The sequence below is a fragment of the Gouania willdenowi genome, chromosome 21 (assembly GCF_900634775.1).
Source record: "Gouania willdenowi chromosome 21, fGouWil2.1, whole genome shotgun sequence".
In the NCBI taxonomy this organism is placed as follows: Eukaryota; Metazoa; Chordata; class Actinopteri; order Blenniiformes; family Gobiesocidae; genus Gouania; species Gouania willdenowi.
Window position 1 is genome coordinate 35,837,486 of NC_041064.1, and position 15,800 is coordinate 35,853,285.

At 36.8% G+C, this 15,800-nt stretch overlaps 1 protein-coding gene across 1 annotated transcript in view; it reads right to left on the reverse strand.

Moving 5' to 3' along the window:
* LOC114455403 (contactin-associated protein-like 5) overlaps positions 1 to 15,800 on the reverse strand; it is a 202,589-nt gene that overhangs the window by 101,807 nt on the left and 84,982 nt on the right. Inside the window, exons 4-6 of the mRNA XM_028436622.1 lie at positions 13,427 to 13,574; positions 2,712 to 2,915; positions 1,560 to 1,744 (exon numbers count right to left, since the gene is read on the reverse strand). Of these exons, the coding sequence (XP_028292423.1) occupies positions 1,560 to 1,744; positions 2,712 to 2,915; positions 13,427 to 13,574 (537 nt within the window). The remainder of the gene's footprint in view (positions 1 to 1,559; positions 1,745 to 2,711; positions 2,916 to 13,426; positions 13,575 to 15,800) is intronic.

Sequence of the window (15,800 nt, forward strand, 5' to 3'; positions counted from 1 at the left end):
GACTATTTTACAAGCTTTATTTTTGAAATATTTTCATTGATTGTATTTTTTTAAATATATTTTAATCAAACTCAGTTTTACTCCATTTTCATACCCGCTTATTCCCATTTAACAGGGTCGCGGGGCGGGGGTACACCCTGGACAGGGCGCCAGTCCATCACAGGGCAACACAGACACAGACAACCACTCACTCTCTCATTCACTCCTATGGGCAATTTAGAGACTCCAATCAACCTTACAGTCATGTTTTTGGATTGTGGGAGGAAGCCGGAGTACCCGGAGGAAACCCACGCAGCACGGGGAGAACATGCAAACTCCACACAGAAAGGACCCAAGTCCACCCCAGGGCTTGAACCCAGGACCTTCTTGCTGTGGGGCGGACGTGCGAACCACTAAGCCACCGTGCGCCCGCTTCAACATTATTGTATTTTAATATTATAAAGATATTGAATCATTTAATAATTTTTAAAGAAAACCCCCAACACAGTAGATCATAAAAAGCTTTCCATGGTAGAAGTAGAGTGCTGACCCCTCCTCTAAACCCTCTTTTCTTTACAAAACAAGAATAAAAACACTAAAATGATCTGTGACCGCAGGGGGCGACGGTTCCACTCTGTGGTTTGGTAGTAAACAATGAAGCTCCTAAGGGACCTTTAGTCTCCCTTAAACAGTGTGCTGACACGCTCTGATGGATAAAGATAGTGTGGAACAATAAACTTTTGGGTGTGAGTCCTTCTATCCTTAGGGTTTGTGCGTCTTCAACGGTCTGTGATTAACTTTCAAGACAGTCCAGCTGATCATCAGCCGTGCACCGTTTTTATCCTTTTTCTGTAAATTAAAGGTTTACGTGAATATATTTAACTTTTCCTGATTATTTAGAACAATCAAAAGCAGCACAAGTTGTGATTTTGACTGAAAAAGCTGCTGAATGATGATGTTTATAGGCAGTGGGGCCGTGTGACATCATCAATCACGTGATTTAAAGATGGAGGAACACAGGCTCTAAAACTGTAAAGTAGTCCTATTTTTAAAAGTTGATAAAAAAATAATTTTTTTCTTTATTCTGTGGGCCATATTGGATGATCTAAAGGGCCAGATTTAGCCCCCGGGCCTTAGGTTGGACACAATGGCGTAGGGGATCAAAATCACAGTGTTGGGGACCCCGACATTTAACTGCGCTGGCGAGAACCCTGTGAGTTATTGAACAGAATGTAAAAACTAGAGAAGCAACGTGAAATGATTCCCACTGAGTTTAATACACGTACATTTAGTGAAGGATGAATTTAAATGATAAAGTGGTTCTTCAGGATTTTTCTTATTGAAAAAAAACATGAAAGTGGAGAGAAAATCCTGCTTTAATTTTTCATCTTCATAACTGTGTGTCTTTGATGTGTGAATCTTTATTAGACAGTCATGCAGAGCAGTGTTGGAGTTCCATCACTGATGTCAAACTGCTTTAAAATGATCTGCATAAAACGTGTATTTTTGCATAAAAGGAAGCGCTGAAGGTCTGAGTGAATTACAGGGTGTGATGTGGGAGGTTATGAGAGGGGACTGACCTCGTAATCCACCTCCAGCGAGTCTCCGTCTCCTCTGGTGATGAAGTGCTGAGTGTGAGAGTCCACGGACAGGTTGACCTGTCTGTTGAAACGCTCTAACACCACTGAGTGCCAGTGCTGGTCGTCTAACAGACTGCCCACCGTCACCGCCACACGACTGTTGCTCAACTTCAGCCTCATTTCATCTGGGACACCGAAACACAAACGTACTCACATTATTAACAGAACGTGGAACATTAGAAAAAGGACTGATCAGTGATATTACAATAAAAACTGACCCATTTGTTATTAACCAATAAGTTACATTTTAACCTTAAACAGAAGAATATTCCACAATTGAATAAAATAAATACAAAATAATTTAGAAGACCCTAAAATTAACATAAATACATCCAATAAAAATAACATATTCAAAGCTGCTGGAAATATGAAAAAGTTATCAGATAAATTCATAGTGTAGGCCTCAGATATCAATATTTTTTGAAAATCTATAGTTCAAAAAAAGGATGTAAAAGGTTGAAATTGCTTTGCATACATTTAGTGCATTGCATTGTGGGATTTGGAGTCACAGAGACAAGTGCATAAAAGTGTTTTTACTTCATTCTGATATCACTGGGATCACTGGGAACAAACTAGAACAAAAATGGAGTCAACCAGTCACTAAAGAAATCTCAGTAAAAATGAAGTAAAAACACTGTAATGCATCGTCTATGACGGGTTCTCAACCGTGAGGTCAGGACTCCATTTGGTGGTCGCGAGACACTGGGAGAGGGTCTCGTAACTACACCAAACTCACCATATTTTAACCTATTTTCATCACTTTTTCTTGCCATATTTCTGCTCCTTTTAATGTATCACTCCCTTTTCTGCCACTTCATCACATTTCACGGCCTTTTCTGCACATTTTTTCCAATTTCAAAACATTTTCAGCACGTATGAACCTTTTCCACCACTTTTCCACCTAATGTTATATATGTTGACCCATTATTGTCACTTTTAACCTCTTTTCACCATATTATATGCTTATTTTTTGCCAATTTAAGCACATTCACTATTTGTCATGCCCATTATTTGCCAGTTTAAACTAATTGTTCCTACTTTTTAAATCACATTCTGCTTGATACAGGTCAGTGTGTTAATGCTGAGTCGTACCCAGGTTAAGGTAGAGGGCCAGTTTCCCACGGTGCAGCTCCAGGGTGATGTAATCCCCTCTTTGTCCCTCCCCGTGCAGTAAAACTCCTTCAGCCTGACGACTCTTGAAGCGTAGAGAGATCACGTCTTTGAACGTGGACATGGACTTCTGGTTGAACTGATATAACAGAGAACTCCTTCCATCAAAGTCTGCCACGTCCGACTCTGGAACAACAAAACCACACGTTTCATCAGTCATTGAAAAGTGCCGTAAATGCTCAAAGGTCAGAACGACACTAATTAAAACCAACAAATCAATCCTTCATGAACAGACTAGTTATTATTCTGAACCACCTGAGAAAAAACAGCTCAAATATTTCATGTCATTTCAACATATTTTCCAAACATCACGCGCACTTTGGTTTCAAGAAATTCTGACAGTTTTTACCAATTGTTTCATAATTATTTAATAGACACATTGTATATTATTAATTTGATTGAATAAATACTTTGTGTGCCATTTGAATGATCACAGACCAATTGTTGAAATAACCAAATTATTATTGAACATAAAAGGAAAGAGAAAACCAGTGAAACAACTATAACAAGTTATTTTGTATATTTTTCTACCTATTGTGTGTGTTTTGCATTCATTTTTGTGCTAGTTTTACATATTTTCTGGTTATTTCTTGATTTATTAATCATCATTTTGTGTATTTTTATTGTCGTTTATCGTATTTTTGCTGTTTCTTGTCTATTTTTCTGTCATCTTAGTGTATTTTTGTTTTCCTTTTTTTTATATTTTTAAAAAGTAAAACCATTGCATCATGATCCCATTACAATCGACACATACCCCCCCTCACTAAATTGTCCATATCTAAAAAAGCATGTTTACTTAACAAACAATATTAGAAACATGTACTAATAATGCATCATAAGAAGCACAGGTTAGATTTTGAGGGAATAACAGTGCAGCTAATGTCAGAACAACCTCTCCTCATCACAGGCTGATTAACGTGTTGTCATCCTCTGCACAAGGTCTGAGGATGAATCAGGAAAGTTTAACAGACAAGCATTTTACATTATTATTCAGGAACATGTTCGAGTAATGTCGGATAAAGTGGTTCTACAAACTCCTTTTTGGATAAAAACATGTGGTTCTCTACCTTCTTGGCCCACGACCCCCCAAAATAAAGGTTCCAGAGAGCGGGGACCCCCACTGTAGCTGAAGGTGGTTAAACACAGGCAAGGCAAATATATTTGTATAGCACATTTCATACACAAGGCAACTCAATGTGCTTTACATGATAAAACATTCAGCAGCTTAAAATCAATAAAATCATCAACAAACACATTACATCAACAACAACATGACCATAAATCTCCCTCTTAATCATATGATCACAAACATGAACATTGAAGAACAGTCATGTGGAGACAGGACCATCTATAAGGGGGAATAAAGGAGAGAGATTTATGGGGTCCATCCATAAAGTCAGTAAAATGATGGTCTATTGTTCTATGAATCTGTGATAACTACATTTATTAATTCATCTGAATAATATCTACTGTTATACAGGATCGTTTATTATTATTATAGTCATCTTAAAGATGGAAATCCTGGTTTTAATCAGAAATAAAATGGGTTCAAAGTGACCAAAAATGGTTGAAAAGGTGGTGAAATGTGATTTTAAAAACCACAGAAATTGGTTCAACGTTCCAAATTAGAGTGGATAAAACTGGACAGAGGAAGTGGTAAAAAAAAAGGGTTCAAAGTGTCAATATTGGAACAATTAGTTTAAACTAGCAAATAATAGGCATGAGAAATTGTGAATGTGGTTGAATTAGCAAAAATAAGCATGAAATATGGTGAAAAGAGGTTAAAAGTGGCAATAATGGGTTAATATATGTGACATTAGGTGGAAACGTGGTGGAAAGGGTTTATAAGTGCTGAACATGTCTAGAAAGTGGAAAAAGATTTGCAGAAAAGGCATTAAAATGTGATGGAGAAATGTCAGAAATGGGAATAATGTAGCAAAATTCATTAAAAGGAGCAAAAATATGGCAAGAAAAAGTGATGAAAATAGACTAAAAAATGGCAGCTTTGCTGTCTGAAAGGACAAGATACAGGCGGCAGAAATGAGTTTCCTTCTCAGGGTGGCTGGGCGCACCCTTCGTGATAGGGTGAGAAGCTCAGTCACCCTGGAGGAGCTCGGAGTAGAGTCGCTGCTCCTTCACGTCAAAAGGAGCCAGCTGAGGTGGCTCTGGGATCTGTTTACCTCCTGGTCGCCTCCCTCTGGAGGTGTTTCAGACATGTCCTATTGGGAAGAGGCCTCGTGGAAGGCCAGGACACGCTGGAGGGACTATGTCTCTGAGCTGGCCTGGTGTCGCCTCGGGGTCCCCCCAGAACAGCTGGAGGAGGTGTGCGTGGATTGTGCGTGATAACCACATTTATTTATTCATCTGAATAATATCCACTGTTATCCAGGAACGTTTATTATTATTATAGTCATTATAAAGATGGAAATCCTGGTTTTAATCACAAATAAAATGGGTTCAAAGTGACCAAAAATGGTGGAAAAGGTGGTGAAATGGGATTTTTTTTTTAAAAGTTGCAAATTAGAGTGGGAAAAAAACAGACATAAAAAGTGGTAAAAAGGGTTCAAAGTGTCAATATTGGCAAATAATGGGGATGACAAATTGTGAACGTGGTTAAATTAGCAAAAAAAAAAAATCATGAAATATGGTGAAAAGAAGTTAGAAGTGACAATAATAGATCAACATATGTGACATTAGGTGGAAAAGTGGTGGAAAGGGTTTATAAGTGCTGAAAATGTCTTGAAAGTGGAAAAAATGGGAATAATGTAGCAAAAATACATTAAAAGGAAAAAAAATATGGCAAGACAAAGTGATGAAAATTACATATTATGTTTCTTTAAGGCATCTGGTGACCCCACTCCCTCCCAGTGTCTTGCGACCCCAAATGGGGTACCGACCCCAAGGTTGAAAACCCCCGTTCTAAACAAACTGAAATAATCCACTTCACCTTTTATGTATTTAACACAGAATATCAGCAGTGCTTCTACTTTTATTCTATTTTATTCTGCTACTGTATAGAGTCTGAATATAATCTCACATTAACAATAAAGATTGTGATGATGAGAGAAAAGTAAAAAAATCTTCTCCCATGTGAAAGTGTTGGACCTGTTTTCAACTCTGACCTCATCATTTGTTGGATCCAAAGTTGTGATAAACAGCAACGCTGCATCGTGTGCAGATGTGTGCAGATGTGTTGGCTGCTCATCCATGATGGGAACGTCCCAGATGATTAAATCCATTATACGCTCCGACACACAGAGATGTGGTTAGTGTGAAGACGTTGATGATTGTGTTGAAAACACTGACTGATGATGTCATCAACTGGGACACATCTTTGTTCTATCACACACACACACACACACACACTGAGGCTCATGTTATATATACAGTATATACTGTATATTAATCATGTGTCCCACTGGGCTTTAAGGAGACTTTACAGGATGGAGAGAGTTTGTCGTGTCTAAGTGTGTGTTTGACAGTAAAGTTGGTGACCATTCTTTCTTTTTGATTCAATAAGTTATTAAATGACACGCCTCCAATGCCCCAGAAATGGGAGGAGCAAAGACCACATTTCCTGTTTTTATTATTTATTTTTTTTAAAGAATTTTGTCTTCTTACATTCCTCATTTTTCAGTAATTTTGGTTCATATTTTTTAGAGTCCACCCATGTTAGTTTTTTGTTTTTAATTTTGTTAGACTCTAATTATCATGCATTGTCATATTTTTATATATTTTTATGATAATTACCTGTTACCACTCCCTAATTAGGGATTCTGATTTTCTATCTTAAAATTTCCTCAATTCCATTTCTTAATTTACTCATTTCCACATGAATTTACTGATTTCTACTTTGTCGTCTTTCCCTGTTTTAATGACATGACAAGTTATCAAACTTCTGGGACAAACATGATTAATAGCGTTAAGAAGCTGTGAGTCTTATGCATAAGAAAATAAAAATGTGAGATATGTGTTTAGTCTGTGTCATAGAGGTATTCACATTTCATTTTCAGACAAATACCAACAAACACTGAATCACCATCAAATTTTTCACAAAATCCCACAGAAAATTAAATAGTGCAAAATTATCAACAAGATTATCGACAAAATTTGACACATTTCTCCATTTGATAAACTTGGTAGACATTCAATCACTGGTTTTTCAGGGAAAAATAGTGCGTGATTTGTGTGATTTGTCCCAAAACATCCATGTTAGGCATTTCCGTGTAATTTCGGGGCCTAATCATAAACAAAAACAAAACAAAAAGGGTCGATTTGTTTTTAATTTTAGAACATGAAATCTATGTTTTCCGTCCCTTTTCCACAATCTGGAAAATCAGAGTCCCTATTAGAGGCTTTCAGCTCCAAAGTGTCTCATCAGTTGTTGTTACTTTAATTATTACTAAACTACGAGTTAAACTTTGCTGTTTTCTTTCACTCACTTCCACTGTGTAGTCTGTGCGTAAATATTAGGGCTGTGCATCGTCATGTATCTGACGATACGATATGATTTGCATGTCACAATACAAGATGTTCCGATATATCTCAATACTAAACAATACGATATACATTGCAATATATATCACAATATCAATAATTACAAATTACATCTTTACTAGTGAGGCGTTCAGGGCACGTCCCTACGGAAGGAGGCCCCGGGGAAGACCCAGGACACGCTGGAGAGACTATGTCTCTCGGCTGGCCTGGGAACGTCTCGGGGTCCCCTCGGAAGAGCTGGAGGAAGTGGCCGGGGAGAGGGAAGTCTGGGCCTCCCTACTGAGGATGCTGCCCCCGCGACCCGGAAACGGCTAAGCGGGAGAAGATGGATGAATGGATGGATCTTTACAAGAAAAAATGGTTTGAAATACAATTTATTTTATTTTATTTTTAAACTTGTGAGAACAAATAAATTGTAACTAATTGTCATTTAAGTAGAAATATCTAAAACAAGTGATATGTTTATCAAACTCAGTTTACATTTTTCCAAAAAGTTGAACATTTGCTTCTACGACAGATTCTGATTCTGTTAAGTTGTTAAATTCTTAAAATAAAAGTTACCACACACATCTATCAAAGTGCCCAGGTTTTTTTGTTGTTGTTAAAAGTATGATTAAAAAAATCAATTTGGACATTTTTTGGATCGATACGATAAAAATGCAGTGAAATATTGTGATATATCAATTTTTTCTTACACCCATAATAAATATGTGTCTCTTGTGCCTCTTGTGTCTCCCTCATGTAGCCCCGCCCCTTTCTCAACGTAAACACACACACACGGAGCAACACGTATTGACCCTAAAAATAAAACTAATCAGCTTCCAATCAGAAGCCGACTTCCATCTATCCCATAATTTCAGAGACGCAAACAGGGGTGTTCTGTCCAGGTGGGCCGTTGACCTGAAGTGGGACGGTACAGTTTTTGAGTGGAGGCAGACATGGTAACAGGTGGTCAAATATGGTCCAAAAAACGTGGCAAGAAAAGATTGTAAAGTGATTAAAATGGGCCAAAAACAGTCAAGAGTCGCCAAAAAATGGGCAAATAAGAGCAAAATGTGGAACAAAAACAGGTAAAATGTATGAAAAACAAGTGGTAAACTTAGCTCAAAGTTGCCAAAACTTGCAAAAATGGACAAAAAAATAGGAAAAAATTAATATTTATTAGCAAAAAGGAGCTAAAGTCTGAAAGAAGTGTCAGAACATTTTGAAAAGGGGCAAAAATGGTACAAAGGAAGTTGCAAAACGGCCAAAGGAAAAAGGGGTTAAAAGTTTCTCCTTTTAAGGTTTTCTGGAGGAGTAATAATTAAAATAAGACATAAAGAGCCACATGTTGAGAACCACTGACTGAATACTACATGGTGTCTGATAATGTCAAAATGCCACGACTGAATTTTTCTCTCTTGGATGTAAATAAACATTACATTTGATTTAGTTTTATTTTCTGTGCTCATGTTCACCACTAATGCTCACCAATAATGCTCACCACTAATGCTCACCAATAATGCTCACCAATAATGCTCACCAATAATGCTCTCCACTAATGCTCACCACTAATGCTCACCACTGTTTGACAACTTTTAATCACTGAAAACAGCAGAAATCTGACTTTGGCAGAGTTTTTGGACACTAGTCGGGGATGAAAACATCTTGATTAAAAACGTGATTTGTGTGGTGGAGCAGCTTTAAGCTGTTCAAACGGAGAAAAGTCTTTTTTTTTTTTTTGCCCTACATGTTGGCATACGTCTCTGTAATAACTGACTGTAACAGCCTGGATTTTATTCTGCTTGGATGAAATTGGTTTGACCTATTTTTCTGTAATTTTCTTCCTTATCTCTGCGTTTACTCCAAGTATCTGTGATGATTTACTTCTGCTTGAGTTATTTAGTTCATCCAGCTTCTCTCAGGATGAAATAACTGTCCATTTGCTTCTTTAGGTTGTGTAATTTCAGTTGAGAAGAGGAAGAGGAAGAGGAAGAGGAAGAGGAAGAGGGATTTTATTTGAATTGAGCAGCAGATGGTGGTTGAATTATGCTCCATCAATTGCTGTATATTCCACTTAAAACCTTCACCTTCACATCTGGATTCTGTATGATAGATTATTTCTGTGCATTCCTCAGATGTTACTACTTGTTGCCTAAAGTAATAGAAAACCTGGATTTCAGAATCTCAGAACAAAAAGTGTACATTTATTCATTTGAGGTTCCTATAACTTAGAACATGTTTATTTGGTCCACAATGATCAGAGCAGATGTATTTGGACCAGATTCCTCTGCACACAGGAAGAGGAAAAACCAGGGATTATCTCAGATACCGACTCATCCGTTTACTCTCGTAGGAAGTTAATCTCAGGCACTGACGTTTTCACCTCAGTAAAATCTCTAAAACCAGGAACATGTGGGCCCAGAGTGAAGCTGAACTTTTTACTGTCAGAATGTTTCAGTAACTCATTTCAAAGCTTTCTTTAGAAAAGAAAAAAGAACAAATCTCTCGATCTTGATTTTTCATTACAGAATTTCCAAATTAAGAATCAGGGTTTATCCATTTCTGTGTCACGTCACTTTTCCTGTTTAGTTTTCTTTATATCGTTTTGTATGTTTTTCTTATGTGAGGTGTCTTTGGAATCATTTTTCTGTATTTTTGTCGTCATCTTGTGTGTGTTGGGGGTGATTTTGTGTATTTATGTTGTCATTTTGTATTTTTTTCTGTTATTTGTTTATGTTTTTGATTCGTGATTTTAGTTTTTCTTGTGATTTTGTGTTTAAGGAGTGATTGTAGGGTTTTTTTTTTTTTTTGTCATTTTATATATTTTTCTGTATTTCTGTGCATGTTTGCAGAGTTTTTTTTGTGAATATGTGTCTGTAATGTACGGTTTTTGAAGAAGTTTTGTGTTTCCTTTTTGTAGTTATTTGTGTAATCAGAGTAATTTTGTGTGTTTTTGTTGACATTTTGTGTATTTTTAGTATCATTTTGTGTACTTTACTTAAGTGTATGTTTTTTTGGAGAATTTTTGTGTATCGTAATTGTAGTTATTTGTGTTATCGGGGTAATTTCTGTCATTTTTTTTTGCATTTTTATTGTCATCTTGTGTATTTCACTGTATATGTGTGTGTTTTGGATTAATATTGTGCATTAGAGTGAGGGCCACATGTCTGTATGAGATGAGATGTATAAATAACTTAAAAAGTCCCTTTGTTTCCACTCAGGTGTTCCTCATCCCCTAATGACTTCCCCACACTACTGAAGGAGTGTCTGAACACTACGTGAGTTATTGTTTGGGTTCCACTTTTCCATTTTGGTTATTTTAGTTTTATCTTTACTCTTTTATTTCTTGGTGACACATTGATTTGTATTTATTAATTATTAGTTTTTTATTCAGCCTTCCCTCCTCTGTCTCTGTGGATCATTAAACACCTCACTGACATTAACACACACACACAGTAATTATCAACACTGAGAATAACATGAAATTAATAATGGTGATAGTCAAACACCTTATTCCTTTTGATACCATGTGAAAATCACCTTTGTATTATTTCCAAACAGAGTTATGTTGCTACATTCAAACTGTCCAATACTTTAACAATATCTAAAATAATACGTGGCGTACACACACTTCAAAAAGCTCAAATTAAAGTTTCCTCTGAAGTCAAAGCCTCGTTTCTTTCTTACTGAACACGTTTGAATAAGTCTTTAAATGTTATTAGTTTTGACTTTTATAAAAATCAATTTCTTGCTTTTGCACAACACTGGATGTATTGAACTTGTGTAGTTAGTCTGAAGCCATTTTGGATTTGTTTCCATTCATTTTTGTAAATTCTCATTTTTGTTTAGTGTAATTTCAGAGTCGTTTTGTGTATTTTTCTATAATGTAGGTGTTTTTGTGTATCTGAGCATTAATACAGCAAAGAACAAAGGGTTTGTGTGTTGTTGACATTGTTTTGTGTTTATTTGGAGTTATTTTGTTGATGTTTTGATCTTTTTTTTAAAATATTTCTATCTCTATTTATAGCCCTTTTGTGTGTTTTTTTTTGAGTATTTTATTTGTAATATGTTTTTCTTTGGTGTGTTTATCAGTATTTCTGTTTTTGGGGCATTTTGTGCGTTAACTTTGGAGGCCACCAGGTGCCCATGTCTGATTAATTGTAACACCAAGAAACCTGATTTAAAAAACTGATTGTACATTAGATCTGCAGTTCCAACAAATAATTGTGTTGGTCAGATTTAATTATTTTTTTTCCATGTTACCATAAGCATATTTGTATCATTTGCAAATAAAACCAACTTGAATTATTTTTTTAATTATTGAAGTTAAGAGACAACAACGACCCCTAAAGCAGGGGTTATCAACCATGGGGTCAGGACCCCATTTGGGGTCACAAGACACACTTTCAAGAAACTAGGAATAGTTTCTGAACCATTTGAACCCATTTTTGCTTATTTTTAGCCTTTTCTGCAACTACAGCAAACATCCATCCATCCATCCATCCATCCATCCATCCATCCATCCATTTTCTTACGCTTTTATCCGGGGCCGGGTCGCGGAGGCAGCAGTCTCAGCAGAGATGCCCAGACCTCCCAATCCACGCACACCTCCTCCAGCTGTTCTGGGGGGACCCCGAGGCGACACCAGGCCAGCTCAGAGACATGGTCCCTCCAGCGTGTCCTGGCCTTCCACGAGGCCTCTTCCCAATAGGACATGTCTGAAACACCTCCAGAGGGAGGCGACCAGGAGGTAAACAGATCCCAGAGCCACCTCAGCTGGCTCCTTTTGACGTGAAGGAGCAGCGACTCTACTCCGAGCTCCTCCAGGGTGACTGAGCTTCTCACCCTATCACGAAGGGTGCGCCCAGCCACCCTGAGAAGGAAACTCATTTCTGCCGCCTGTATCTTGTCCTTTCAGACAGCAAAGCTGCCATTTTTTAGTCTATTTTCATCACTTTTTCTTGCCATATTTTTGCTCCTTTTAATGAATTTTGCTACATTATTCCCATTTCTGACATTTCTCCATCACATTTTAATGCCTTTTCTGCAAATCTTTTTCCACTTTCTAGACATTTTCAGCACTTATAAACCCTTTCCACCACGTTTCCACCTAATGTCACATATATTAACCCATTATTGCCATTATTGTCTCGTAACTACACCAAACTCACCATATTTTAACCTATTTTCATCACTTTTTCTTGCCATATTTCTGCTCCTTTTAATGTATCACTCCCTTTTCTGCCACTTCATCACATTTCACGGCCTTTTCTGCACATTTTTTCCAATTTCAAAACATTTTCAGCAAGCATGAACCTTTTCCACCACTTTTCCACCTAATGTTATATATGTTGACCTATTATTGTCACTTTTAACCTCTTTTCACCATATTTCATGCTTATTTTTGTTAATTCAACCACATTCACAATTTGTCATGCCTATTATTTCCCAGTTTAAACTAATTGTTCCAATATTGACACTTTGAACCCTTTTTTTTTACCACTTCCTCTGTCCAGTTTTATCCACTCTAATTTGGAACGTTGAACCAATTTCTGTGGTTTTTAAAATCACATTTCACCACCTTTTCAACCATTTTTGGTCACTTTGAACCCATTTTATTTCTGATTAAAACCAGGATTTCTATCTTTAAGATGACTATAATAATAATAAACGATCCTGGATAACAGTGGATATTATTCAGATGAATTAATAAATATGGTTATCACAGATTCATAGAACAATAGACCATCATTTTACTGACTTTATGGATGGACCCCAAAAATCTCTCCTTTATTCCCCCTTATAGATGGTCCTGTCTCCACATGACTGTTCTTCAATGTTCATGTATGTGATCATATGATTAAGAGGGAGATTTATGGTCATGTTGTTGTTGATGAAATGTGTTTGTTGATGATTTTAAATGTTCTTATTGATTTTAAGCTGCTGAATGTTTTATCATGTAAAGCACATTGAGTTCTCCACCTTCAGCTACAGTGGGGGTCCCCGCTCTCTGGAACCTTTATTTTGGGGGTCGGGTCCAGAAAAGGTTGAGAACCATTGATCTAAAGGTCACTTCCTGACACGATACATAGTGACCATCCTAGTGCTGTGCTGTTGTAGTGTATTATTATGTGTAATAACAAACATGTGGTTCTTACTGTAGGAGCAGCCGTACACCTCCACTCTGAGGCCCAACCAGCCGCTGGGGTTCCATTCCAGGGGCACGAAGCGCAGGAAACGGGTCCTCAGTGAATGGGTCAACTTCCTGTGTACGACAGCGTCTGCGTTCACGTTGCCTTCAAACCTCTGTGGACACGCACACACACACACACACACACACACACACACACGTATAAACACCAAAGTAACATGGATAAAGCCTTTGATAAAAAAAAACATACAGGAAAAAGCTTATAAACCTTTTCTTCCGTCTTATTTCAATTTTTTTTTATTAAGTTCAGATAAAGAGAAAAGAGAGGTGCAGGTGCTCATTCTTTATATATTGATATAATACAGAAGAGACAAAAAAGCTCTGATTCCCTTCCCAGTCCAATATCTATATCTAAACATTGATAAATTCCAAAAAGGGTTCCATGTTGTTCTTTCCCATTCATGTAGATCACCAAAGTTTACAAATCTATGCTTTTCCATTTATGTACCATATTAGTCAGCTCATTCTGCCAATTTCAAAAGGTTGGAGCCGTTATTATTTTCCAAAATGAATCTTTTGGTCACAATAGTTCAGAGTCATAAAGCATTCCGTAGGTGTTTCAGGATGTTCTGGGTCTCCGTAGAACGTCCAAATAAGGCCAAGTCTGTGTCATGTACTCCAGAATAAAAATAAAAGATACGAGACAAAATAATTGTATAGTGGAACAATCTGAGAAAGAGTCAAACAGTGAACATTCAACTAATTTGCATTTTCCACATATTGGAGACACAACAGGATAGAATGTGTGCAGTAATAGAAACGATGAGTCACTTTAAACTGCATTAGCTTATGTCTACTGTTAACTGAGCAGCTGTGAATTCATGAAATACATTTTTTTTCATTTTTGTTCCAGTATTTTTGTATTCAATTCCTTTCCTATGTCATTTTAACGCTATCCGTTGACGTGAATGGTAAAAGAGGTAAAAGATTTCCAGATTAACTTCTTAGTTGTTTATTAAAGTTTTAAAGTTTCCAGTATTGGATGTTTTTTTATTTTTTTTATTTAATAGCTTAAAAATGGGTAAATTGTCTTTAATGTAATGTCTTTTGGGGATTGGGGAATGTTTTTATTTTGCACACAGATCGTTAAAAGAAGCCTTCATAGTGGATATCTTTTATGCATTCAATTCCCTTAAGATGCCAGTTGGGAAAACATTGTGTGATGTAGATGGAATAAAATGATCATTATAACATAAAGGTGTGTATAATGAGATATTTGGAGCATTAAAAGCTTTTTTTTACTTTGGCAGCCACAATACTGTGGCTATTGATTTGATTGTCGAATATTTTTTAGCTTCTTTATATAAAATAAGGCCCCAATATAATATGCAAATACCCAAGATGTTTGTTTTAGAGAATTTCTGTTTGTAAGGTATAAAATCATGTATTACATAATCACATTGTGTTGATTGTGTGCAGACTAAACCCTCACTTACATGTTTCCGTGGTGTTTTTTTTTCCTGTAAAACATTAGGCTGAGGTTCTAACGAGTTTAGCAAACGGACATGTTGAATATTCTGATATAATCTGGTGTGACTTCATCATAACTCTCCCTCTGTCTGAAGCATATGAATATAAAATTACTAAAATTAACCCTATTTAACGTGTTTGGTATGATTTCAGTAAGTTATATAGCCTCGAAAGTCATTTAAATAAGGAAAGACCATGAAATGGAAAATAGTTAACCTGACGCAGAAATGATTATGTTTAAACTGAAACTGAATTAAGGAAATGTTCTACTACTGTATAACCAGTCATATGGCCAACACACAGAGATACACTAAAGAAAAGACTTTATTCAACACTTACAGAGATGAATCGACAGCGGGAGGAAACCACGACCCACAGAGAGAATAAAGTCCACACATCAGGAATCAAACCAACAACCAGAGCCTTTTCTCTGCCAACACTACAGCAGCAGCACAAAGAGCACCAATTCCCTCTGAATGAGAACCTGCTGGGAGGTGAAGTGTCTTTTCTCAGGGAAATAAGAGCTCGCCCTGATGCTGAGTCATGATTCCCTAGAGCTGCTCTGTGGAGTGAAACTCCAGCTTTAAACTCACCACATATACGTAATACAAGTGGTCATCACAGACAGACAGACAGACAGACAGACATCACCAGAGGGAACTGGAACTGATGTAGAACCTGAAACATCAACCTAGGAGACGACCACTACATGTGACAGGGTTGGTTTCAATTACATTTTACAATTACAAACACGTCCTCAATTACGATTACCTTGACTAGCATTTTATCCAAATATAATTATTATTTTTCACTGACAGTCAATTATAATTACTTTCTCAATTACAACTAAA